General features: G+C 49.2%; 1 protein-coding gene across 11 annotated transcripts in view; it reads right to left on the bottom strand.

The window, feature by feature from the left end:
• Nucleotides 1–562: 562 nt before the first annotated feature.
• The window catches only part of ZBTB7C (zinc finger and BTB domain containing 7C), a 153,186-nt gene continuing 127,601 nt past the window's right edge, over nucleotides 563–26,147 (bottom strand). For all 11 annotated transcript variants that reach the window (XM_085566105.1, XM_085566107.1, XM_085566108.1 and 8 more), the window contains 2 exons: nucleotides 12,432–13,625; nucleotides 563–6,961 (listed from right to left, as the gene is read on the bottom strand). In XM_085566105.1, the coding sequence (XP_085422231.1) occupies nucleotides 6,325–6,961; nucleotides 12,432–13,625 (1,831 nt within the window). In that variant the 3' untranslated portion in view covers nucleotides 563–6,324. The remainder of the gene's footprint in view (nucleotides 6,962–12,431; nucleotides 13,626–26,147) is intronic.

Raw genomic sequence — 26,147 nt, forward strand, 5'->3', positions numbered from 1 at the left:
AAATCATCAAGTCCAACCATTAAACTCCCTCCGCGTGTGGCTGAGATTTGTATTTCCTCTTCCTGGCAAGGTGACCTGTCTGGGTGAGACGGGAGGTGATGGAGGGTCCTGCATGTCCTGGTGCTGAGCAGACCCCCAGAACAGCTCCGGGTGTGGCTCCCAGCCTCTGCTGCCCCGGCGGCCGAGCTGCCTCCGGGCCACCGCAGGAGGGCAGAGCAAGTTCGAGTGTGCGGGAGCTGAGCACGCAGAGCTGCCGGAACGGGGGAAAACAAAACCCCGATGAGAGTTATTTCTTTGCCCCGCACAAAATTTCGTTCGGTCATCACCAGAGGCTGCTTTTCAGCCCCTGCACCCCCGTGGTGACAGCCCAGATGCCACATGAAGGGCCACCCTGGAGGGCCACCACAAAATGCCCCATCACCCTGCTCATCATCATTTGATGGCAGAATCATTTATGTTGGAAAAGACCCCCGAGATCACCAAGTCCAACCAGGAATCTGATGCTGAAATACGAATTCCCCAGCCCCGGAGCAGCGCTAAGGACACACGAGAGGCTCACTGCTTCAGGTAAGAGTTTATTTTCTCCAGGGGTGTAAGATGTGCAGCAGGAACGTGTACAGGACCGCCAAGGGGAGTCGCAACCAAACAAGAGACTGGAACAAAGAAACCTAAACAATATCCTGCCCTACAGCAAATAGTGCAAGTCATGTAAAACATTGGTTCAACATATGAAAACACGGGGGGGGAAAAGGTATTTCCAAGCCACAGGTATTTTCTCTCCCTCTGCTGGAGATCCCAGAGGTGGAGCTGGGAGGTGAGATGGGGATGAGCTCACTCGGGCTCAGACTATATGGGGTGTATCTTCTACAAGAAGGGATCTTTCTCAGTTCTTCCCTTTCTGTTTTTTGGCTTGGAATGAAACACAGGTGCACACAGTCAGAGGTACCAAAAGGCAATGGCAGAACTTAAAAACCCAGCCACGGGTGACCTGCTGCCAAACGCAGCATTTTCATAAAATGAGATGTTTGGGGTCTTGTTTCATGTACTCTCTTACCTTAAAAGTTCCTCTGCAACCACACAATATTCCAGCTTCAGGGCACTGAGACTGTAAATAAAGCACTAATCCCCTCCAAAAAAGGATGGGGGATACAGCAGGTCCCAGGGGGCTGCAGGCAGGGCACAAGTGGAACAGAGACCGGGCAGCATTTGCAGCCTCACAGGTGCTGCCAGGAGTCCTGCTGACACATTCAAGTCTAAAACATTTTAGGCTGTACTTTGTGAAATTACTCCCTTTATCTTTTTCCTGCAGGTGACTGCCAAATGGAAAAGCCTCTCACTTCCCGAACTGCAGGCTCCTTCTTCCCCTCTTAAAACACAAACATTTTTTTTTCTGGATGTAATTTCCTTCTGCACTGCTCAGCAAAAGGGTTTGGAGCCCAGGGGAAGGGATTGCCCATCCAGCTCCCCACCACCCGTGCTCCTTTGGCAGCAACACCTGGTCCAAGCGAACGCTGCGTGCGCAGCATCCCCCGGAGCCGTTCCCCCTCTGCAGCCTGGATGCTCCAGCAGAGAACAGCAGCTGTTCAGGAGCAAGCATGTAGCCATATGTTGTTGCTAACAAGCATTTACTGAAGCTGGTTTCTTCCCGTGATTCCCATGTGTCTGATTAATGCACAGCTCCTCCGAGCGATTTTTAGATTTCTTTATTCACCCTCCCCTTACAAATCTCTTTTTTGTTGTTGTGGCATTATAAGCAAACCAGAAGGTGAGTATAAAACGGGGTTAAAAGCCACAGGAGCTGGAAAAAAAAAAAAATAAAAGAAGAAGTTATAGGTGTATTTAAATAGCTAAAAAGTAATTCATACAGTTTTAATTCTGTGGGTTTTTGTGCTCAGAAACACACAGTTTATCGGCTGACCCTGCCACAGTCCTGCAAGCTCCAAGCACAGAGGAGCTGCTCAAAAATCTGCCTGGGAGGGGACTGGTATTTCTTTGTTTCAAGTCACATTTCTGGACTCTGCCTGCAGATCTGGACCCCTGCCCGAGCACCTGATGCTGTGGAGTCCTTCTCTGAAGTGTAAAGGAAGCAAGATGAATTGTGGCTGTAAGAACTTGGGAAGTTTTACTGGGATTGCAGCAGGGTGTACGACCCATGAGCCTGAATCCCTGGTCCCCAGGCTTGGGAGGCTTGACAAGGACCCCTATTTCCTATAGTGTTGCCAGATAAAACAGACTGGGAAGTAATCAAGCTGCATGACCTGGGTCCTTGGGCTGTACCAGCATCTCATCCTCTTGGGAAAGGTTTTCCCGGGGACTGTCCCATGAGCTGAGCAGGGAAGAGGGAGCGGTGCTGGTGGGAACATCCCTCCCTGTGGTTAGGCTTATCTCAGTGAGCTATGGGAAAGCACAGCACGCTGGTAGGTAGCAGAGAGGTGCCCAAGGTGATTCATCCCACCCCTGGGAGGTCCAGCGTAGGTGGGGTGAATCACCCTCATCAGAACCTGCCTCCCACCAGAGCCAGGACGGCTCCAGAGGCAGGCTGGGAATCACACTGCAGGTTGCAGGACGACATGGAGGTGTCTCAACAGGCACAGGGTCCCTGTTTACTTCACCTCCACATGGCTGAACAACGTGGAATGAGTCCCACAGTTCCTAGCTGGAGCTTATCTTCAAGGCTTTTGCGCCTCATTCAAAAACAGCAAAGAAATTGTGCAGTTCCTGAGCAGCCACATGAATTACAGGGCTCATGTTCGTGTCATCTGTGCTCATATAATAACAGAATCATCAGAAGATTTGAGTTGAAAGGCTCCTTTAAGGTCGACCAGATCCACCCCCTGCCATGGGCAGGGACACCTTCCACTATCCCAGGTTCCTCCAAGCCCTGTCCACCCTGGCCTTGGACACTTCCAGGGATCCAGGGGTAGTCACCATCTCTTCTGGCAACTTGTTTCAGTGTTTTGCCACGCTCATTGTAAAAAATTTCTTCCTTCTATCTAGACTGACTCTCCTCTCTCTCAGTTTAAAACATCTCTTCTTGTTCAGCACAATAAGCCCTGCTAATATGTTTGCCTGATCTTTTTCCTAAAAGGACTTGAGGCCCTGGCAGGGGCTCTGAGCTCTCCCTGGAGCTTCTCTTGTGCAGGGGAACAGCCCCAGCTCTGCCAGGCTGGCTCCAGAGCAGAGGGGCTCCAGCCTGGCAGCAGCTCCGTGGCCTCCTCTGGGCTGGCTCCAGCAGCTCCACGTCCTTGTGCTGCTGGAGCAGGGCTGGGGCAGCTCTGCAGGTGGGCTCTGAGCAGAGCACAGGGGCAGAGGGGCAGAACCACCCCCTACCCTGCTGCAACCAGGCCATAGGAGCCAGGCTGAGATGAAGAAGAAGCCCCCACACCGTGAGCTGGGACAGAAGCTGTGTCCCTCCAGGCTGAGGTTTGGTGTCATTGCACCCGTCCTGGTTGGGAAACGGGAGCAGATCCCCCGGAAGGCACCTTCACACTCAGCTGGGCTCCCATGTGGATACCTGTGGCCTGGACTCACCACACAACACCAAAACGGGAAGAAGCAGGGTTTACTCTAATCATCCCTCTGCACCCCAAAAGACGAGCACTGCCAGCACTCAGCTCCCTCCAGCCCTGCCCAACCCAGCGCCAACGCGGGAAAATCAACCTTAACTCCAAAATCGTCATCAGCATCGCAACACCAACAGCCCCTCGGGCTGGAGCCCATACCAGCTCAATCTTTAATTAATAAGTGATCATTCTGGCTTTCCAAAAGGTGTCAGGAAAACATCCACAGAGCTGAGGCCACACTGATGGTTGTGCTGGCAGCTCAACAACCGCGGCAGCTTTGCCTTCTCACCATGGCCACAGGCAAGAGAATCAAGTCCTGCTAATAATTTAAAAGCATCAATTAATACAGTTTAATAAATACATAAAATGATCTAGTCTCTTTTTTTCCATCTGCTTTTTAGCATCAATCAAAGTTAAGGGTGATTGTCCCGTGAGTAACTAAGGCAAATTTGTTTGTGTACATGTGTGTTCCTCTCTAGTTTTTTGTTTTGATTTTTTTTCATTGTTTTGTACATAAAGCAATCACATAAAAATAGTTATAAATAGAAAAATTGCAAAGGTTTATCCCCACTTAGACATATAGGAAAAAAAAAAATAGAACCCAACCAACCTAACAAACAAACTGAGACAGAAATAACACCTTGCTTCAAGTCCTTGCAGATCATACAGTACTCAGCATCTTTGGATATTTTACAACGACTCCAAATCGTAGACAAAAAAACACCTGAAGGAACCAATCATCTGCAAAACGTCGCTTGTTTAAGAAGTTGATGAGGATTAAAAAGAAAACGTTTGATGCAGTTTTTTAAGAAGATTTCTTTTTCTTCTTACTTTCTTTTTTTTCTCTCCATTGACTTTTGTTGCACGTGGAGTCTTTATGGATTTCTTTTGGGAGGAGGAAGCCAAGTTTGGGCAGTTCCTTGGGAGCATTCTGCTAAGGGTGGTCTCAGAGCAGAAGCCCCTCAACCCTCCTGAGGGCTGTGGAACCCTTGACCTCCCTGTGTCCCCTTCCTTGCCTCTGGTGGGCAGATTCTCATCCAACCACCACGTCACTGATGGAAAAACCAAAAAACTCATGAACCCGCGGTCCTCGCATTCCCTCCGATTTCGCTGACGTTGAAAGGTCATAGTAAAAAGAGAAATAAGAAGCCCCAATTTGTAACATTTACATTTCCAAGTGTTGGTTTCATGTAAAACCACCACTGCAACACACCTCAGCCAGTGGTGGAACTGGGATCCCAGCAGTCTGCCTCCCAGGGCTCATCCTGGAGGAGCCATCAGAGGCAGAGGGCCACCAAAAGCCTCTGTCCTTCAGAGCAGCTCATGGATTTGGGGCGGAAGGAGGTGGACAGGGTGATTCCAGCCAATTGGCCACTTCTTGTGCCCCGAAAGAATTAACAGATGGGGTGGCCAAGATGGGATGCTGGGGAGTCACCCCAAACCTGCTGGCCACCATGGGTGACCTTCAGCTAGGAGTACCCTGTCAAATGTCACCACCTTCTCTTTTGAACCAGCTACAGTGAAAAAACCAGAATTTCTATTTGTTGGCAAGTAGACTATGTCGCCATCAAGACACCGGTAGTGAACTTCTTTTCGACAAAAATCCCTTGAGACAAGCAGCAGGGATATTTTCACACCCAGTTTTTTCCCACCAACACTGCAGATTTGGGGACACACAAGTGTTTTGTAAATTTTTCTCATCACTATCACATAAGAATTTGAGGGAATTGAGGACAGAACCCCAGACATTTCAGAATGGTCAGCGGCAGCGAATTCTGACTCTTTGGTTTGAAACGACTTTTTCATTTCAATATTCCCACTGGTTCATTTTTTTAAAGCAAGGGTTTAGTAAAAGCTCAGTATCGAAACATTACTGATTCTTCCAAAACTTTTCCTTCACCTTTTCAAGCAAATGAAGTTAAAATACTCAAAATAGGCTTTGGTTCTCCTTTTGAAACTTTGAAATAGCTAAAGAACCAAAATAAGCAAAATCCCCCTTTTCCACCCAGCTTTGTGCTAGGTGTTCGATCTCCTTTTTTTTTTTTTTTTTTTTTTTTAATGTTTTTAAAGTCCCAACTCATGCTGCAGATCAGGGCTTTCACCAGCCCTGATAATCTGATATACTGCTGAGAAAGACAGTGGCAAGTATCCTCCCTCTCTCCCTCTCCCAGTAAGGCTGCTAGACCTCCTCTTTATCCCTTGTAGAATAAATATTGTTGCCAGACATGGGAATTAATTAAGAAGAAAAGAAAACAAGAACAGAAAGAGAACAGAAAAGTCCTTTTGACCAAAAAGGCCAAGGAATGCAACTTAACAAACCCAAGTCTGGACGGCTTGTCAGTGTCCAGTGAGCTCCATGTGTGAGAGAATGGGGAACATTTCCCACAGAAAAACCATCTCATGGTGATGGCCGAGCCCTGGACTAAGGCAAGTGACATTTTTGGGGGTGTTGAAAAGAGCAGCAGTCCTGGCCTGGCCTTCCCAGATGGAGCCATGAGTGGAGGGATGGGACAGTGAGTGCCTGATGGCCCCAAAGCCAAGTGCAGAGTCTAAAGTGCCGGTGGCCACGGGGCACAGAGCCTGCCCATGCCCTGCTCGCCCCAGGGATGGCCCCGTGCCACAAGCCCCATGGCAGGCCACGGCAGTGAGAGGACAAGGAGCTTGTCGGCAACCTGATGATGCAGGAGGGCAGGTGGGAGCCCAGGGGAGCGGGCTGCCCTGTTGGGATGGGAGCGGACGCATGGTGGGACCGGGCGTGGGTTTAGTTGCTGGACTCTGAGATGGGAGCCACGTGGCCAAGCCCTGCCAAGCCACTGAAGCCTGTGCTCCAAGGGTCAGGGAGAGGGAAGAAGGGCTGGGCAGCGAGGTTTTCATTGTGGCCCAGGGCAAAGGCGAAGATGCCCGCGTTCCTCTCCATGTCCATCTGTGCGCGCCTGAAGAGCTTCATCTGGGTTTCTTCAATTTGGCTCTCCAGCTCCTGCAGGCTGAAGGGCGTCTTGGCCCCGCTCAGGAAGTGTTTGGGGCTGGGGCCGGGAAGGCACATGGCCGTGCTGCTGAGGTGGCTGCTCATCTCCTCCAGCGTGGGTGGCATCACGAAGCTGCTCTCCACGGGCGGGCCGCCGGGCGCGAAGAGCAGGCCGGCCGCCCGCCACGCCGCCGGCTTGCGGCCGCGCCGGGGCCGCGCGATGCGGCAGCTCTGGCGCTTGATGTGGCGGTGCAGGTGGTCGGAGCGGGTGAAGCTCTTGTAGCAGAACTCGCACTGGTAGGGCCGGATGCCCGTGTGGATGCGCATGTGGTTCTTCAGGTCGTAGTTGTGCACGAACTTGGCGTTGCAGTGGATGCACAGGTACGGCCGCTCCCCCGTGTGCTTCCGCATGTGGATTTTGAGCTTGTCCTGCCTGCAAAAGAAAAGGCGCTTGGTCAGACGGTGTGGGACGGAGGGGGTGTGGTTGGGATTGCTCTTTTTGGGATTGGCTTCCTGGGTGGGGTCAGGGGAGGAGGTGATGGGAAGGTGGGGAGCTCATCATGGGGCCTCTCCCTGTGTATGGATGGTCTTGCAGGCTGATGTTTGCATTTGCCTCCTCCTTCCTGGGCATGGAAACATCATACACAGAAGAGCTCTCCATGTCAGGAGTTTGCAGCCCATCCTAGAGAGTTCAAAACTTAAACTTGAGGAAGAAAAAAATCCCTGTAATAAACCCAAAAAAACACAGAATCATTAACGCTGGAGAAGACCTAAGATCATCAAGTCCAACCAAACTGCCAGTCAAGGCCACCACTAACCCTTGTCCCCAAGTGCCACATCCAGCTGCCTTTTAAATCTCTCCAGGCATGCAGATTTCGCTATTGCCTTGGGCAGCTGTGCCAAGGCTGGAAAGCCCTTTCAGGGCAGACATTTTTCCTGATTTTCCAAGTTGAACTTTCTTTGGCACAACTTGAGGCTGTTCCGTCTTGTTCTGTCCCTTGTTCCCTGGGAGAAGAGCCCGACCCCCACCAGGCTACATCCTCCTTCCACATACTTGTAAAGGGCAAGATTCTAAAGATGGGAATATATCTATATATAACTAAATCTGAGATTATTAAATAAATACAGCCCTATTGCGGCCTGCAAATAAGGAAGTCAGTTGGGATTTGAGAGCCTGGCAATGCAGGAAAATACTGCTTAAATTCAATCCCTCCTGGAGCCGATTTTCCTCTCCTTTTATTCTTGCACTGACCACATGGTGTCTCAGGAGATTTCTTTTGGAGCAGGAGCATCACAGAGGGTGAAGCTGCCAGAGGTGCAGCACCCAGGCACTCTGTCCTTCTCTGCCAGGGTCTCCAAGGCCAGCACACATCCAGCAACCCACACGGTTTGGAGAAGTTTCTTAAGTCCAGGCATGGAATAGCGTAATATCTATCTCGATGGCACTTATTTACAAATATTTATATATGTATTTTTTAAGGGGAATATCTAAAAGCAAAAATATCTTCCCATATGGGCAATCCAATCATGACTTTTTCCCCAAAAAAAAAAAAATTTCCTTCTGCAGCCAAAAACCAAAATAAAAACAATATCACAGCTAAAAAAAAAGTGAAGCCGATTATGGCTCAACTGAGCTGAACACTGCTTCCTAGGCTGCACTAGTGGAGTTCAAGTAAAGAGCAAAGAGGGAAAATTTATATTGTTTTCCAAAATTATTTCAGTATGAGCCCTCCACCAGGCTAGCATTGAAGCTAAAATATGTAGAATATGTGAAGTCATGTCACTATTAGGTATAAAATAAATATTATATGTTACAGATATGCCATATAAAACTATATGGTATATTTTAATATAAACAGTAAATAAAATACAATTTATTGTTGTTTTAAAATGTAATTATATTATAAATTACATAATGAAAGTATATATGATGATGATTTAATTTATATAATATAAAAACCACACTAAAATCTGTTTCTTCTGGCAGGTCAAGCCCTCAAAACTTACAAGGTGCTGCCTCTGAACTAGTTTTTGCCACCCAGCCCATGTGTGCATAGTTAAGCAGTTTTTGGTGACATGCCCAGCAGGACAGAGGTGTCGGCCACACCACGAGGAATGCAGCTCTGGGCTGGGCATCCCTGCTCACCAGTCCCTCAGGATCAAGGATGCAAAGGAGCATCCCTAGCAGGAGAGTGACTTCTTCACCAGATGATGTTTTATTGCTCTTGGGAGACTGATCCCAGCCTGGTCCTGCACCTACAGATTTTTTAGGGACACATGAAAAAAAAGTCATCTCTCAGTCCCTGTGCCAAGCTCAGGGCAACTTCCCACTGTGGCATTTTTAAAGCTGGTGTTGCCCCAAGGTTTTGACAAGGGTGGATTTTCTCTGGAAGGGCTGGAATCAGTGCTCAGCAGCAGACAAAGCAGCAGCAGGGAGAATTTCACCCCGAACGGCGAAGTCGCGCGCGGATGAGTGTGGGGCTCGTACTGCAAAGCGGGGGGGAAACGTTAATAAAAAGCAGAGCTGCCGAGCCCACCTATAATTTAATTTAAACCTCTGTAGGTAATGTTTAACCTAGCAGGATCGCTTTTCCTAATAAACACGCTGCGTGCCGGGACTGTATAATGTAAATACCGGCAAAGCTCTTCTCAGGCTATTACCCATCTCCGGCAGCAGACGGGAGAAACCCAATCCTCCCTGCCCCGGCAGCATCTCCGGGGAATGCAAGGCAGGTTTGTGGCTCCACCTGGAGCTGCTCAGAGGCTGGGGGGATGAGGTGCTCTGCGGTGAAGCACCCCAGAGGGGCTGTGGCACGGGGAACATAGGGTTTGAGAGCTGGGAGCTGGGCTGGAGGCTTGCTCCGACGGAGATCCACACTGTGTGTGTGTGAATAACCTTAAAGCAATTGCATTAGGAGAGCGATTAGGGCTCTGCGAGCTGTCACAACACAAATAATAGGAACAAATAATGTTAACCTTTCCAGCTGGAACAGTATCTCCTTGAGCACTCTGGGGTTGTCTTGGTAGAAAAGCTGAAATACTTGCAGCTTTCTCCGGCGTTCTAGCAGGGTGGAACAGCAGACTAGAAGCTGAGAGGCCTTTGTTTAAGGAAAAAATAATTAATGAGCCATTAAATGAAGTCCTGCTTCCTGCCATCAGATGTCCGTGGGCAGCAGGAGTGGCAGGTCCAGGTGAGTGTAGGGTCCTTGCCAGGGGGATGTGAGATCCCACTGATGTGGGGAAGGGATCTGCTGGGGAGGTTGGGGCACTCCTCACCCAGGAAAATATATCTTTTCCATTTTCCCAGTAGTATTTCACCTCCACAGTGCCTTAAATCCAGAAATAACTCAAAGGACTGATTCATACTGAAATTCCACTTGGGAATCTCTGCTTCCCTGCACCCTGACTGCCAGGGGACCCCAAAAGGATCCATCTGAGCCTGCATCTCCCCAGTGAAGGCACCATGGGTGGAAGGCCAATGCTTTCAGAAATTATGGGATTCCTCCCCACCAGGGGCCAAAACACATAATGCAAGTAAGTGGCAGCACTCAGGAAATCCCAGTAGAAATCTCCTTCTACATCTCAATCACTCCACATTTTATGCAAAAAAAAGCTCCAACTTTTTTTGCTTAAAACTACACTTTTTCCTAAAAGAGACCTCTCACACCAAAGTAATGATGGAAACAGCTAAGAAAACCCCACCCCAAACAAAACCATTAGCTGCATGCTATTCAAAATGCTTCCAAACACATTTAAAAACAAATCAATATTTTAAGATATCTGCTTTGCTCAGGGTGTTCAAGAAGGAAAAACCCTCCAGCACCCAGCCCTGAAGGGGTGACCCACAAGAACAGTTTTCATCAGTGGTGTTGGGGGATTGCACTGTTGGGTGAGTCCCAGTTTTTTGATTTTTATTTTCCCCTTGGATGAAGTTCCCCTACCCCTGTGCCCTGTACTTAGGAGCTGCTGAGCACACAGGGGGGGTGTCAAAACTACCAGGTTTAGTCCCTGTATTAGTGATGGGTCATGCTAGACAGTTCTGTTGTGGAGTTTTTAACCTCTACCACGCTGATATAACTTGTCTGGATTAGGCATCCTGCCTCAGTTTCCCTGAACTAAGTGAACAATGCTGCCCTTGCCTGTGAAGGACTTTGGGAGCCCTCTGGGAGGGCTCAGCTCTGTTATTCCTGCTCCAGGGAAGATGTCAGTGATGGATCTAGCCAGGCTATTTCCTCATCAGAAATCAGCACCTGCAGCAGCACGCACAAGAGAGTGACAGGGATGGGGCTGGCCAGGCTGTCCCTCCAGTCCCAGAGGCCACTACACCCACAGGCTGAACCCACAACAGCCCAGTGCTAACCTGGGGATGCAGCACCAGCAGGAGTCAGATCCAAATTCCTGCAGGCAGGAATTATCACCATGCAGTGGCCTTTCCCCTGCAAATACCAGGGTAAGCTGGCTCACGCTGCACATGCCCGCCCGAGGCACGATGCTCCCCGCATTATAATACGGTGTCTGCTGTGTTAATGGAGGGGAGCATGGAAATTTATTTTCAGGTCAAATTCTCATCATCTGCATATCTTCCATTCGAATATTATCATAGGGACAGGAGAAGAAAAGACAGGCTGATGCAGGAGCACCCCAGGTGTCTGGCCATTGTCAGGAGCTCGCCTCTGCCTACTGTGCAGATTATTTTCCTCTGGTTTTCTCACCCCAGCTTAATAGGGCTCTCTCTCTCTCACATGCAGCCAGGAGCTGAAATACCATGCTCTTGTCAGAAAGCTTTATTATTATGGTAAAGATTGTTCTCATTAGATATTAATTATACTCAGCAAGAGCAAGCCCAGGAATCTATTTGTCTCCACTCACTGATTAAATTTGCCCAGCTTTGCAGAGCACGGTTTCAGGCTGGAACATTAGATTTGCACAGCTAAATACAACTTGGCAAGAAAAGTTACAGCTGCCCCATCTCTGGAAGTGTCCCAGGCTAGGCTGGATAGTGATGGGAGTAACCTGGGATAGGGGATGGTGTCCCTGCTCACGGCAGGGGGTGGAACTGGATGAACTCTAAAGTCATTTCTAACCAAAACCACTCCATGATTCTCTTGAGTCCAACTGTTCCCTCAGTCCACCAAATCACGTCCCGGGTGTCACAGCTACACGTCTTTTAAATCTCTTTAAGGATGGGGACTGCTCCACTGCCCTAGACAGACTGCTGCAGTACTTTGCATGAAGAAATTGTTCCTAATATTCAATATAAACCTCCTCTGGTGATGCTTGAGGATGTTTCCCCTTATCCTGTCATTTGTTACTTTGGGGAAGAGACTAAGACCCCCAACTGCACTACTAAGACATAATAATTAGCGCCAGTCCAGCCCCAGAAAGCCCAGATACTGTCATGTCCAAACGTGTGCAACTTGGTTGTGGTCTACCCTGATGCCAAAATGTGCAAACCCAAACTAATTACATCCTGTGGCTAAATGGCCCTCCCAGCTCAATGCATCTCTCAGCACATTAGAGATGAGGTGTCCTTGGCTGTTTGACCATCTGTTTTCCAGCTCACTCTGGTCCCACTGTGGTAAACTATGGTGGGGTTGAAAATATCCTGTTACTTATTTAAGATTTTGTCCAGTGAGGGGATGGATCCAGTGAGCTGTGGATGTCATCCACAACCCACAAAAATCAGTAGTTTCTTTTGCTTCCTCCACCCTCCCTTCCTCCCTTTTAATTTTTTTTTTTTCCGAAGGGACAGATCATGCCCTGCTTTCTTCCCTACTTTTATTTTGGGACAAAAACTCTGTTTTCTCTGATGAGCAGCTGAGAAATCAGTCATGGGTTATGATGTGGCCCCTCCAGCCACCACCCCACTCCCCACACACACGGCAGAGGTGACCAGCACACACCTGGTAAAGCGAACTTCACAGATATTGCACATATAGGGCTTCTCCCCCGTGTGGGTCCTCATGTGCCTGGGCAGCTTGCCAGCTCCCATGATGACTTTGTTACAGATGGGACACTGCTGGGATGCCTTGGGCTTTATTTTCCTCTCTTCCTCCAGGGGCCATGGGGGAAAAACTCCTCCAAACTGGGTAGCACTTAAGAAATTGAGATAAGCGCTGTAGTCAGCCTCTGCCTTAATATGCCCTAAGGGAGCTGCTGGGGTGTTGGCAAACATGTCCTTGAAGAAGTCATTAGGGAAAGGAGGCGGAGGCAGGTCTTCCTTCTCCTCCTCTTCTTTGATCTTCCTCTTTTTGATCACCAGATCCAAGGGGCCGTTGTCTACTTGTGGCTCCTCGAGCTGGGAGAAGGAGTTAAAGTCGCCGTTCCACAGGTGGGGGAAGAAGCTGGGGGTGAAAGGAGACAGAGCTGGCCTCCGTTCTGGGATGTTTGCCTTAGGGTACAAGTTTTCACTCAGCAAGGACTCTATGGAGAAGTCTCGTATCATGCCCAAGTGTCCAGAGGAGTTACTGGCTGGGAAGTGATTTGGAAAATCTTTAGGTGCTTCTGTATAAGCTTCTTCGGTAAGATCGGACTCAGAAGGGCTTTGGTGGCAGCTTACTTCTTGTACATCAGCTAGGTTCTCCTGATTGACAAAATCTTCCACTTCCTCCTCCTCCTCTTCCTCCTCATCTTCATCTTCGTCTTCATCATCATCGTCGTCCTCTTTGTCATCTTCCTCCTCGGCCTCTCTGTCGGGCTCCATAATTTCAAGGCATACGTTGATGATGCTCTGGATCTCCAGCATCTTGGCGGCGCTGAGGATGTGCTTGACGTTTGAGGTGGTGATGGTGAGGGTTGAGGTGTAGGCAAACTCGAGGATGGCAGAAAGTGCTTCAGGCTTGACAAAGTCAATCTCGTAAACATAGGGCTGGTCTGTTAAAGTGCCGGTAGTGAAGAGTTTTTTGAAGTACTTGCTGCAGGCAGCCAGGACGGAGCGGTGGGTGCGGTACTCCTGGTCCTGGACGATGAGGATGACATCGCAGAGGAGCCCGTCGTGCCGCTGCTCGTTTAAGCCACACAGGACCTCGCTGCTGTGGTTCGGGAATGGGATCCCGATAAGATCTTCAATGCCATTGGCCATATTCTCATTTAGTGCCCTAGGACAAAGCACCAACAGCAGAGCGTTAGCAGGGGATTCCCAACTGATAAAGCCAAAATGATGCTGCCTTCTCCCAGAGTCCTTGCCTCCTCTACCTCACCTGCCGTCACCACCTGCCTGCACTGTCTCAGCGTGTCTCTAGGCCACCTTCAGCTCCTTCCAGATCCTCTGTGATTAAACCTCTGCTTCTCTCCCCATGTCTTCATCTCCTTTGTCCTCATCCTTCTCAATTCCCACCCTGTTCACCTTTTCACAATCACTACAAGCTTCCTCTTCTCTTTCACACCCCTCCCCCAGGAACCTTGTGCAATGACTCCCTCCCCACCACATTTCTTCTACATCCTCCTGGAGCCAGCATTGCTCCAAACACACGTTGGATTTGCCCTGCCAGGAGCTATGTGGGGAAGGTATGATGCTGTATTGCTTCATACTGCCAAGAGCCAACACCTACACTGCTTGAACGAGACAAGCCAGGGAGTGTCCTTCTCATCTACAAGATTGTTTTTGGAGCTGGTACACCTGGACATCACAGATAGGAGGGTCACAGCTTCCTGCTTCAGCAGGGAGAGAGATCTTTATGGATCTTCAGGTCTACTTCACGCCTGGAAGATATGACATATCCCCTATCAGGGAGAAGCCATGTAGGAATGTCTTCCTGAGGGATCTGAGAATGGGGAGGAAAGCAAGGATTTGTGTCACAGGGTATACCTAAACACTCAGAGGAAGACAATCAGGTAGCAAGGACCTAGCCAGACACAGATTGTTGTCTGCTATCTCTTCCCATGAGCTGAGCTCTCCCCATTCCCAATTCCGCTTGGACTTGTCAAAAATGTCCTATGCATCTGGCAGACATCTTACCCTGCTAGAGCAGCTTTAGCTTCAAAGAAAAACTCGGAAGCAAAAAGCCCACACCCAAGAGGAAAACCTGATTTTTTTTTTTTTGGCCACTTTTTAATCTGTAAAATGTTTCCTCTTTCACATGGCTCCAGCAGCCCTTCCACATGAGAAATCCCAGGAAAGGAAAGTGATTTCCTCCAGTAGGTGACGAATACATTAATCCCCTCACAGACAGAATACATCAAACAGACAGAATAACTTTGAATACACTAACCCTTGGAAACCCCCAGGACACAGAGCATGTGTTCATGCAGTGTCACCTCTACCAGCCCTGGCCCTGCTGCAGGTAGACACTTGGTTCACAGCCAAGGGACAGAGCAGTTAATCTCCAGGAGAACCCAGGGCATGTGAAAGCAAAACTGCAGCCCCCCTCCATCCCTTCTGCAAGGCTGATACCAGCAAGCAGATTCCCCAGCTCCATACCATGCCACCTCTGCTGCTCTCCTGGGATCCACTGCCATGTCCTGGCTATCCTTCCCTGCTGAGCTTCTGGCTCTGCTGATTCCAAACCTCCTTCAAAACCACCGGTGGGGACCTGGGTTACTTCAGCTGGCTCCCAGCTGCCTCAGGGATGGAAAAAGCCTGGTCTAATGGAGTCTGTCCATGAAAACCTGTGCTTCAGCTTGGCCGGCAACCTTCGGAGAAGCCTGGGAGGGGCTGTAGAGGGGATCTGACTCTGCAGGAAATGTTCCCGTGGGAAAAGGAACACTGTCTCCCTTTTCCTCCCTCCCCAGGGAGACCTTGCAGGTATCTCCCCCACGCCTAGCCAGCACTGCCAAAAACAGGCGTGTGGGAGCCAGAGAGTGAAGGTCTCAGGGGATGGTGCAGCCTAGAGGGAGGTGATGCGCCACAGGCCTGTGGCGAGCACAGGGATGGGGGACAGCTGTCCATGCTCAGTGAAGCCTCACAGGGGCTGGAGGGCAGCCCCAGCCATGGGAAGCCTTCTCCAGCCAGCTCCCCTAGCCCAGAGCTGGGCAGAGGAACCAGGAATTACACCCAGCTCCAGCCACCGACATCTTCAGTGGAGGGAGGACGCTCCAGCCCTGCATCCCATGGTGTGCCCATTACCTCCACGCTAATTACGTCTGTTGTCTGAAACAAATTGATTCATTACAGTGTGCTGTGCTTAACCATGTTAACCAGCAACGCTCCTCTGCGGTCCTGACCAGCTCTGTATCAAATCCTCCTTGAAAATCACCGATAAATGACAGTAAATCTAATACCTTCTCCAAGTGGAGTGTAAGATAATAAATAACCCCTGAGCCAGGGAGGAAAAGACAGCTTCCTTTCTAGGGCTTTGTATCTCGAATAATAAGCGTGAGCAATTAAATTTCTATTGCTGTTTTTATCATCTACTCGTTTATTTTTGTTTGGAAGGAGCCTGAGTGTTAAAGGAGCTTCTTGCATGAAGGAACGTGTCTTCCTATTTTCATCTTTCACTGCCAGATCACCCTAAGTGCCAAAAATCAGAACAGCAGAATATTAGACTACCCTGACAAATGTTTTTATAGAGGGTTTTTTTCTGGACACTAAGCTTCATTCTCCCTAATTAGTGGATTATTTGCTCGACAACAAGAAAAATTAGAATTGGGAGATTGGGGTGTGATTATATACATAGTTGCATATAATTTATATGTATAAAATATATGTTAAAAATTATGGGGTTTTGGTGGAAATTAGATGCTTTTCCTTTCTTTTCCCTCCCTGGTCCTCCTGAGATGTGGTTCTGTTAACTGCAGCATTTAGGCAAGCCGATAACTTTACAGGATGCTGGCAAAATTGAAGGTGATTCATGTCATTTAAACCGGGGGTGAGGGGGGAGAGGGAGAGAAACAGCCCATTCATTTGCATACATTTGCATTTTTTAAACTCTCAGGGTGGTTTGACAGCTCTGGAGCTCAGCAAGCTTGAGAAATGACCTTATGGTTCCCATGCCCCCGGGGAGGTTGATGGCCAGAGGCTGGAAGTGTGCTGAGGCTGACGTTTTCCTTCCTTCCCCTCCCTCCTCTCCCTCCTCCTGCACTCCCCCCTTCCCATCCCCAAGCCAAGGGTGGGGTCCTCAATAATAACTTAAAATAGGCTTAAAAATAGCATCTGATGGTGACAAATGTCACCAGTGCACACACACACACACACACACACACACACACACGCACGCACGCTCACACACGCACACGCACACGCACACGCACACGCACACGCAAATGCTGAGCAGACGACACGGAGTTAAACAGCAAAATCCCATTTTATAACAGAAAATTACAGCATTGTTAAAATAAACTGGAGGGAGATGGTGGGAAGGGTGGAGGGCACCAAAAATAAACGTATTCTGCAGATGACGTTGCGAAACATTGCATTTATGGTCATACTTAAAACTCATTCATTACTTTCTTGCCAGGAAAAGCTCCACTTATAAAAAAAAATGATGGTGGGATACTAGACTGCTTCCCCCACGTTCTGCCAACAGATTTAGACACCTGAAGGTGCAACAGGAGAAAAAGAGGGATTGGGAGAGCTAAGCTTTGTCCCCTTTTTGGGTGAAAAATACCAGATACAAGCCAGGGACTATAGCAATGTCATAAACCACCCTCAGTGTGCACTCCTGGGTGACCCAAAGCTCATCCAAGCACTCTGTTGCTCAAGTCCTCCTTTTATTTATTTATTTTTTAATAATCTTTGTTTTCTCCAATCTCCTTCACTATAATACTGAAGGATCTCAGCATCTCCAAACCAGCAATGTAAAACTGAAATATCGGAGAGAGGCGAAACGCTGATATTAGCACCGCGGTAAGTAAAAAACCAGAATTACACTCAATAGATTACAAAGACATATGCACAGAAAATAGATAAAGAAAACTCGTATTGCCTCTACTTGTTTGTAGGGGTAGACATGGAGCACTGGCACAGCTCGGAGTAGCCCTGGAAAGATGTGCCAGCCCCGGGCAGGGACAGGATCCTGCTCCTGGCTCTCAGCATTGCTCAATGGCAGGAGCAAGAGACCTGTGACCTGCGAGGGTTCCTCACCAGCACTTCCCTTTCCCATCTCCTTCCTCACCCCCGGTGACAACGCCCTGAAAAGCTGAGCCCTTGGAGGAGATAAAGGCTGCCAGGGAGAGCCCAGGCTTGTGCAACGTGTGGCTGCTGGTTCAGGGCTGTGTCAAGGACGAGGGATGTCCCCTTCCCATCCACGGGAACAGCACTTCACACCCTGAGTCCTGGCTGGGAGATGGCAATTTTGGCTTTTAATTGTATGTTGGCATGCAAAATAATTGCTGTAACACGCAGCGTTTCAATATTTTGATACTCTAATATTTTAATATATTAATATTCTGCTACATTAATATTTTATTATTTGTGTATTTTATATATCTATAAATTTTCATTAATATTGTATATATTCATATTTTATGTGATTTTATTTTATATTTTGATTATTTGCATTGAGATTTTTCTGAGCATCTCCCTTTAAAATGTGCATTGCTTGGCCTTCTCTTTGCTATGATTTTCCCTCAGGAAAGTGCTGGCTCCTGACTGTGTTTCTTTTTTCTGTGCCTACAGTGAGTCTCTGTGGGAGCACCCCCCAACAAGATATGGGGGTGCCCCAGGGCAAGCAGGGGATGCAAAGCAGCTGCCCCCCCATGCCAGGCTCATTCTGCATTCAGCACAGTGGAGGAAGGAGCCTCAGGCTCTGGCTGATCTCTGCCTGCTCCTGGTGTCAAAATGTCATTTTTCCAGGCAAAACAAGGTGTCTCCAGTTCTTCCCTTCACCCAGCCTGTGTGTGTAGAGGAATTCAGGGTGCAAGGCCAGGGGCAAGGCTTGGGGTTGAACATCCCTGACCACTGCTCCCCCATCCCAGCCAGCTACTGGTCCCCCCTCCTGAACATCCCTCAGTCCTCGCTGACACAAAACCCCTGCAGGAATTCCAACTTTAGCCCTGAAGCATGAGACCACCCATCAAAGCATCCCAGAGGTGTCAGAGCCAGGTTTTGGGGTGCTGAGCATGCCAGGACAGCCCAGGCTGCTGACCCTGGCAGGAGAGGGAGTCAGAGAACCACAGAATGAATTTCAGAATGGTCTGGGTTGGAAAGGACCTTAAAGCTCATCTCCTTCCAACCTCTGCCATAGGCAGGGACACCTCTCACTGTCCCAGTCTGCTCCAAGCCCTGTCCAACCTGGCCTTGAACACTTCTAAGGATGGGAGAATCAGCAGGAGATCTCAACACCTTTCTCACCCTGATTTATTTTCTAGCACCACCTCCCTGGCCCAAGGCACTCAGCACCCCGAGGCTCAGATGCTTTGGCTCTGCTGCTCTGCTACCTGCACCTCTTTCCCAATCCCTGTTCCAGGCTGCAGGAGCAGAGGCAGCAGCCAGGGTGGGCTGGCTGCTTTCCCTCTGCACCCACCCATGGTCCCGTCTGTGCAGACCTGCCTGCTGCATCCATCAGCCCATAAATATACGTGGGTTATTTCTTCCCCCCCGCCCCCAGTTTTATTTGTGTCTCTTCATAATGAGGCAATTAAGATGTGCATGTGAGATCACTGTAATCTGTCAAAATATTACAGCTACTTTCACTGAGGTACACTGGCCAGTGATTGATCACTCCTGCTCCTGTTACTCAGTGGAAAAACACTGGCCCAGGGTGCCCAGAAAAGTTGTGGCTGCCCCTGGATCCTTGGAAGTGCCCAGGGCCAGGTTGGACAGGGCTTGGGGCAGCCTGGGACAGTGGCAGGTGTCCCTGTGCATGGCATGGGTCTTGGACACAATGGTCACTTCAAACTCAAACCAAACTCTGATTCTATTTTGGTGGCATAGGGATGCTGAGGCTCTGTTCCTGCATCCACCAACTACTCCACAACCTTGAGCAAGTCCCTTGTGCAAATGTCCCTGAGCAAAACCACCCACGCTGACACCCCATTCACAGCCAGCCCCACAGGGCCAACATCACTTCCCTGGCCAAGCACCTCACTCCAATTGGGAAGACCAAGAAAGACTTAGGGTCCCAAGGCAAGCAGAGAGGTGGGATTTCCTTTTTGTTTGAAAAATAAGTAAAGTATAAACCTAAAAAAGGTAAATATTGCCTTCATATTTATTCCTTACTATGGGGGCACACCTCCCCTCTGAACATCCTGTCCCCAGAAGAACACGTTATTAAACCACCCACCCCAGCAGCAAGCGTTGCTGCCCTCCAGCAGGAAGGTGGGGCAGACAGCTCCTTGCCTTTCAATCACTTCCCTGGGACGCCTGAAATGATGAGGAAAACGTGGCGACATCGACCGTTGCCTCCCTCGCAAGGAAATCACCAGGGTTCTGAGGAACACCACCCCTTCTGCAGCCCAGAGGTGGTTCTGTGTGAATTCACCAGGATTCTGAGGGACAACACCCCTTCTGCACACCCAAGAGTGGTTCTGTGTGAAATCACAGTTCTGAGGGACACCACCCCCTCTGCAGACCTAAAGGTGGTTCTGTTCGAGGGAAACCACTACAGTTCCATCCCCTCTACAGACCCAAAGGTGGTTCTATGTGAGGGAAACCACTACAGTTCCATCCTCTCTACAGACCCAAAGATGGTTCTGTGTGAAATCACTGGGGATCTGAGGGACACCACCCCTCCTGCAGACCCAAAAGTGATTCTGTGTGACAGAAATCACCACAGTTCTGAGGGACACCACCCCTCTGCAGACCTAAAGGGGTTCGGTGTGAGGGAACCACCTCACAGGGTTTTACTACTCCAGGAACACCACCAGTGTTTTACTACTCAAGGAACTGTGGCCAGTCTGGGAGACGCGGGGTTGAGCTGGGAAAGTTTGGGGTGTTCGGCTTGCAATTGAGCTTATCCACACAGAAATGAAGATCTCGCCGAAAGCTCATGGATTTTGCTTGGGTCTGGAGAGAGCAGAAGAGGGAAGATGTTTCCAAAGCGATGCTTTGGCAAGGAAGGATGCACAGAAGGTGGCATTCTCCTTGGAAGAAGCTCGCTGGCAGCACGGATGGGGAGGAAGCCCTGTGGGTGGGTGCAGAGGTGGCATCACCCCACAGGTCTCCTGGCAAGGGAGCAGCTCTACAAATGGAACAGGTCAGCGCAGTTTAAAGGGGTGCTCTGTGGGACACCAGTGCCGAAGGCTGAGCAGAGTCCCCATGATGCTGACACAGATGGAGACCTCCCTCTGATGCCAGCAGGAGAGGGGTGGCCAAGGAGCCCAACCCTCCAAAGGATGTGTGAGATGGAAAAGCCCCAGAAGTTGAGCATGGTTTGATCACATAATTAAAGTGGTTAGGCTTCAGGGAGTGAAATCACAGGGGTGACTTTCACCCTGGTATTTCTTCATTACTGGACTTGTCAGAATTCATACTGATCTCTGAACAAAATCCTTGGGCATACAAGGATTCATCCTTACCAACATCTGCCTGGCAAGTTGAGCCCATGTGAACTATTTATATTTGCACATACTATATAAAACTGACCTTTTTTTTAGCTGGAACTACCAGTTTCCTATAAGTAGGCCACAAAAAAAGCCATACTCACTGAAGTGTCATCAGGGAGTCCAAAACAAAAGGTGCTTTACAAACATCTCCAGAGCTTCCAGTGATCCTGACAACAACCCTTTCTCTTCCCAGTTTCCAAAATCCATGCAGGAGTTTATCCAACCAAGCAGATCTGAGGCACATCAGTACTGGAGATCTGCTGGATATTTCTGGTACAACATCCCTTGGGAAGCTCCACAGGGACTGTTTGCTTAGGAAGGTGGTGACAGGTGCCACTCACTTGCTCACCAGGGCGTGGGGGCCAAAGCAGCTCCTGTGCCCTGTGTAAACTCATCCCAGGGAATTTTTACACACACCACAGCAAATGTGAACCTGTGAACAAATCCATCCCTGCAGGTTCACTCCAGCTACCCAGAGCCTACATGGAGTACTCTGTACTTCCATCAACTTTGTTTATAAACAATTTCTGGAAAAATTGCAAATTATGAATCAAATCACGCCTCAGCGTGCTGAACACTTGGGTGGTGCTGGTTGTAATGGGAATTTGCTGCTGCTCCATGGCCACCAGGACCTGATCCCGGTCCGTGTAAGGCTCAATGTTCTGTCCTCAGTTCCTCTCTGGGGAGGAACTTGTGGATCAAGTTGAGCTCTTGGGTGGCACATGGTGATGAACAGGTTGAGCTCATGGCAGGGTGCTGGAACCACCTGATCTTTAAGGTCCCTTCCAACCCAAACCATTCTGCGATTCTGTGATCACATCACCAAGTCCCATGCCCCTCCCATTTCCTTGGAACCCCATTCCCATTTCCTCAGCCAACATGAGCCCTGTCAGGGCCAGAACAGAATTCAGTGCCTGCTGTAATTGAAGTGCCATGTTTTCACTTTGGTTTCCTTTTCCCAGCTTCTTTAAATTGCCCATCACACTGCCCAGTTTCAGAATTTATATAAAGCTCCAAAATCAGAAGCTCCAGGTCACTTCTGGGTGGCAGCTTGATGAAGTCTGCATGCTGCATGACAAATGCCATCTGATGTGCTGAGCAGGCCTTGGCAAAGGGGCATCCTGGTGATAAATGGTCAAATAAACATAAACAATTAGTGGAGCTACATCAAAGGCACCACCTGGCTCCAGATGGTGTTTTGAGGGCTTCATCCACACACAGAGCAGGGGCAAATTAATTAACCACAGCACCTAGGCAGATACCAGAGAGAAGACTTTTATCGAGTGGTCACATCTAACATCACAGTCTTTTCTTGCAGCCTTGATCCCCCATTCAAGCATTTCCTTGGAGGTCTGGAGCTTGAGGGGATGGTGCTCTGGTCATCAGCTTCCTACTGCTCCCCTCTGCTGAGGCTTCAGAAGGTGCTGCAAGGCTGAAGATGCTCAAGATCCATTTTTATTTTCCTTGAAACCCTTAGTGGGCCCTGTCTACACAGCTCTGTGTAGCCTCGATGGGGTCCTGGCCATGCTCAGTACGATGTTGCTGGTACAGGCAATGATGCTGGGTGAGTATCTCCCCACCACCCAAATCTATATGCAAACACTCAAAACATGTGTGGGAGGGGGGAATTTGTTAAGTGAAACAGGAGACTTTCCAGGCATCCTCTGCAGCCACCCCACTCTCATGGAAACTCATTCACACCTCCAGTGACACGCTCCCCCTCCCACACCACCAAAATGAGGAAGAAAAGAGAGAGTAAGAGGAAAATCCCCACCAGAGGTATGCCCATTCAGGGTCTGGCTGAACATCAGGTTGCTGGTCTGCCCAGCAGCTCTGTCATGAGACAGATGAAGATCCATGAGGTTTGTGACATTGCTGGTGGCATTTCTGCCCATGTATGTGCAGCTACTCTCCTCCAACACCTTCCCATCGTGCCCAGACCCTGCTACAGGGAGTGACATAGGATATATATATATGTTTATATATAATATATATATATATATGGGATACATCCCTATTAACACACAACATTACAATCCAATGAGCACATCAGTGGTAGGTACCTCCTTCCAGCAAGGCCTTAAAAATAGCCAAAAAAGCCATTTCCTCCCATTCTGAGCTCTCCTGGGAAAACTCGCCAGCCCCTTCACTCTCTCTCGTCCTGCTCTTCTTCAGAGCCAGAAAAAGGAAAAGAAATTTTAAAAAAAGGTTTCTATTGAATGGCCTGCACACACTGGGTGGGTTTGCTTCCTGACAAAAAAAAAAAAAAAAAAGAAAAAAAAAAAAACTAAAAAAAAGAGAAAAAACCAACCAACCACGGCGGAAAAATGTGCCCAGCTTAACCATGGAAAACTGGTTTGGCTGGCGTCCCTCCGGAGTGGACAGGATTGCGAGGGACTTGGACTCAGATCCGGGTGAGGCTGTCACCAGCCTGCATGAAAACACAGCTCCAAAATAAATACATTTTTTGAGGGCTCCGAAAAAGCAGAGCACGAAGGATGGGGATCCAGCTTCCCCTTCTCCTCTCCCCCCACCACCTCACCCCCAGAGAGAAAGCCACCAACGGGAGGACTTTGGGAATAAAAATAAAAGGGTCAGAGCGCTCGCACATTAAATCAGAAGCAGATGTGTGCCTGCTCGCCAGCCTGAGTCACCGCAGGAGGGTGGGGAAGGGGGGGTTATCGCTATTTTGGTGCTGGGTGTGGGGTACAGAAAACAATGTGAGGAGAAGGCGGTGCAGTGTTTGAGCAGGCTTAATATCGGCTTGGGAGCAGGTACAGGCAGGCTCCAGCGGCGGTGGGGTGGGAAGCTCAGCTCGGCAGTGGCACTGGCAGCAGCTGTGCCCCATCCCTGCCCGGGCAGGACTGCTCCTCCAGACCCTACCCAGGCTCCCTGGCAGCATCACTGGGCATCCCCAGAGGCACACATCCCTTTTTTGGGGGAGTTTCTTGCTGATCTCCCAGTATCAACCCTCCAGGAGGAGCACCCAGTCATCCCCATGCACTGGTCAAGACACTGCCAGACCTGAGGTGTCTCTGAGGGGTCTCCAGACTCACAGCAAGGCAGAGTCAGGAGCTTTGTCCCCTCTCTCAGCAGCTCAGCACACCTCTAAAGCCCTGCTTGCTTTGGCCCAAGCCCCGTAACACGAGCTCAGCTTTTCCTTTCAGCTCCCACTGTGCCCTGTGCTGCTGACACTGCGTTGCCATTCATCAGGCTTATAAATCCCACAGGTATTTAGGAGAAAGGTATCTTAGATTGGCCCATTTAACTCCAGCATAACTCAAAATATTCTATTCCTGCCTGACTCTCATGAGAGCCCTTGCAGCCTCATTGGTTTGTAATTGTCATTTCAGTCCTGGGGCTCTGAACACACGAGCTCCCATGTTATGGCTGGGCCAGAAGAGTTCCCACATAGACATGAGGTGGATTTTGGAGAGGTGTGTTCATGGAAGCTGCTTCTGCAGATGGCAATACAAGTTTTCAATAAGCTTACAAAGACGCAGCCTCTCCAGCACCACCACGCCATCATCTGAACCATGGGCTGAATGATAGTCCTGGGTTTGTATGCTGATGGCAAAGTCAAGCCCAACACAGGATGAAAATTCAGGACCCTGGTTCAGAGAAGAGACCAAAGAGGCACAGATGTTACCTGTGAGTGTCTTCTCTGAGTCACCTACAGGGCCTGCCCCATCAGAGAGGGGAGTCAGGCAGGGTGGGTGAATATTGCATCTCCCTATCCTTTGCTGCCCCACAGGGGAGCTTCACAAGATGCTCCATCCGTGGCAACAAGAAGCAATGGCTTTAAATGGAAAGTGTGGAGGTTCAGACTAGCTAGGAGCAAGAATCTCTTATGATGAGGGTGGTAAAACATGGGCACAGGTTGCCCAGAGAAGCTGTGAGTGCTCCATCCCTGGAAACATTCAAGTCCAGGTTGGACAGGACTTGGAGCTACCCAGTTTACTGGAAGATGTCCCTGCCCAGAGCAGGGGGTTGGAATGAGATGACTTTCAAGTCACTTCTAATCCAAACCATCTGATGCTCTGTGGTCCCATGACCATTTTTTATGCAAGCCAACATTGTACTGGCCACACTGAAGCCCCAGTGAGATGCATCACGTCCTGAACTCTTGAGCTGGGCATTTCTAGTGGAAATACTGCCAGGTTTCAGTGCAGGATGGTCAGGGAAAGGGGATGAGACTTTCATCCAGACTTTTTATATGTAAACCAACCATTTAATGAGCTCTCTGAAGACCAAAGGTAATATATGGGCATAACCTTATAGCATGGCCCAAGCACCAAATATCCAGAGGTAACTCCCTGTCTTCCAGGGATGATTTAATCCAGCTCTCAAGGTTACAGAGCAATTTAACTGAAGATCTGGGGTCAGATTCAGATTTCATTTTTATCTCAGCTCCTTCTGTGTGCCAAGTCCCTGGTTTCTCTGCCAGCCTGTTTGCAAGCTAAACAGCAGCTGAGTCCTCAGCTCAGTCCTCAGCTCCCGCAAAGCCTCACCCGCCTGAGCAATCCGCGCGATCTGGCGGGGCCCACCCATGCCCAGCTTGGTAAATATAGTCAAAGCTGGTGGAGAACCAACAGAAGAAAAAACATTTGAACTCTCCCTGGAAGAAGAAAAATAAAAATATCCACTGCTTAGATGTTTCGCTCAAACACATGGAAAAAAAAAATACTGACAATCAATGGGATTAATTTTTTAACTGACACTTCTGCAAGCGAGAAGGGGTCTGTCGGATCAGGTCCCTCAGCAGGCAAGTCCTATGTCCCAGCTGACTCTTTTGCACATGCCAACTCACAGTCTGATCTGATTTAAACCAGCTGAGTTGTAAATGAGGCTTATAATGGAATTGGCAAATGACCCTTCCATACAGCATCACAAACCGACAGCACTCAAAAATAACCAGGGGTCGAGTCAGGACTCAGCTCTCAGCCAAGGGTGAGTGCAGGATCTGGGGTGCATCATGCCACAGGCTACCAGAGACCCCAAGCAAGCAGGGAGAACTCCCAGCCTCTCCCCTCTTTAGAGGGGTGACCCTTCCAAAATAACAAAACAGAAAAAACAAAATAGGGGAGAGGAGGAGAAAATGCAGCCCTGATATGTAGAGAGAGAGAGAGAGAGTCTTGCCTGTTTGTGTTGGCCTATACTGAACTCGAGGCAGTTTCCAACTGGAGCCCAGAAATGCT

Source organism: Lonchura striata, chromosome Z (genome assembly GCF_050655825.1).
Source record: "Lonchura striata isolate lonStrDom1 chromosome Z, ASM5065582v1, whole genome shotgun sequence".
Taxonomy (NCBI): domain Eukaryota; kingdom Metazoa; phylum Chordata; class Aves; order Passeriformes; family Estrildidae; genus Lonchura; species Lonchura striata.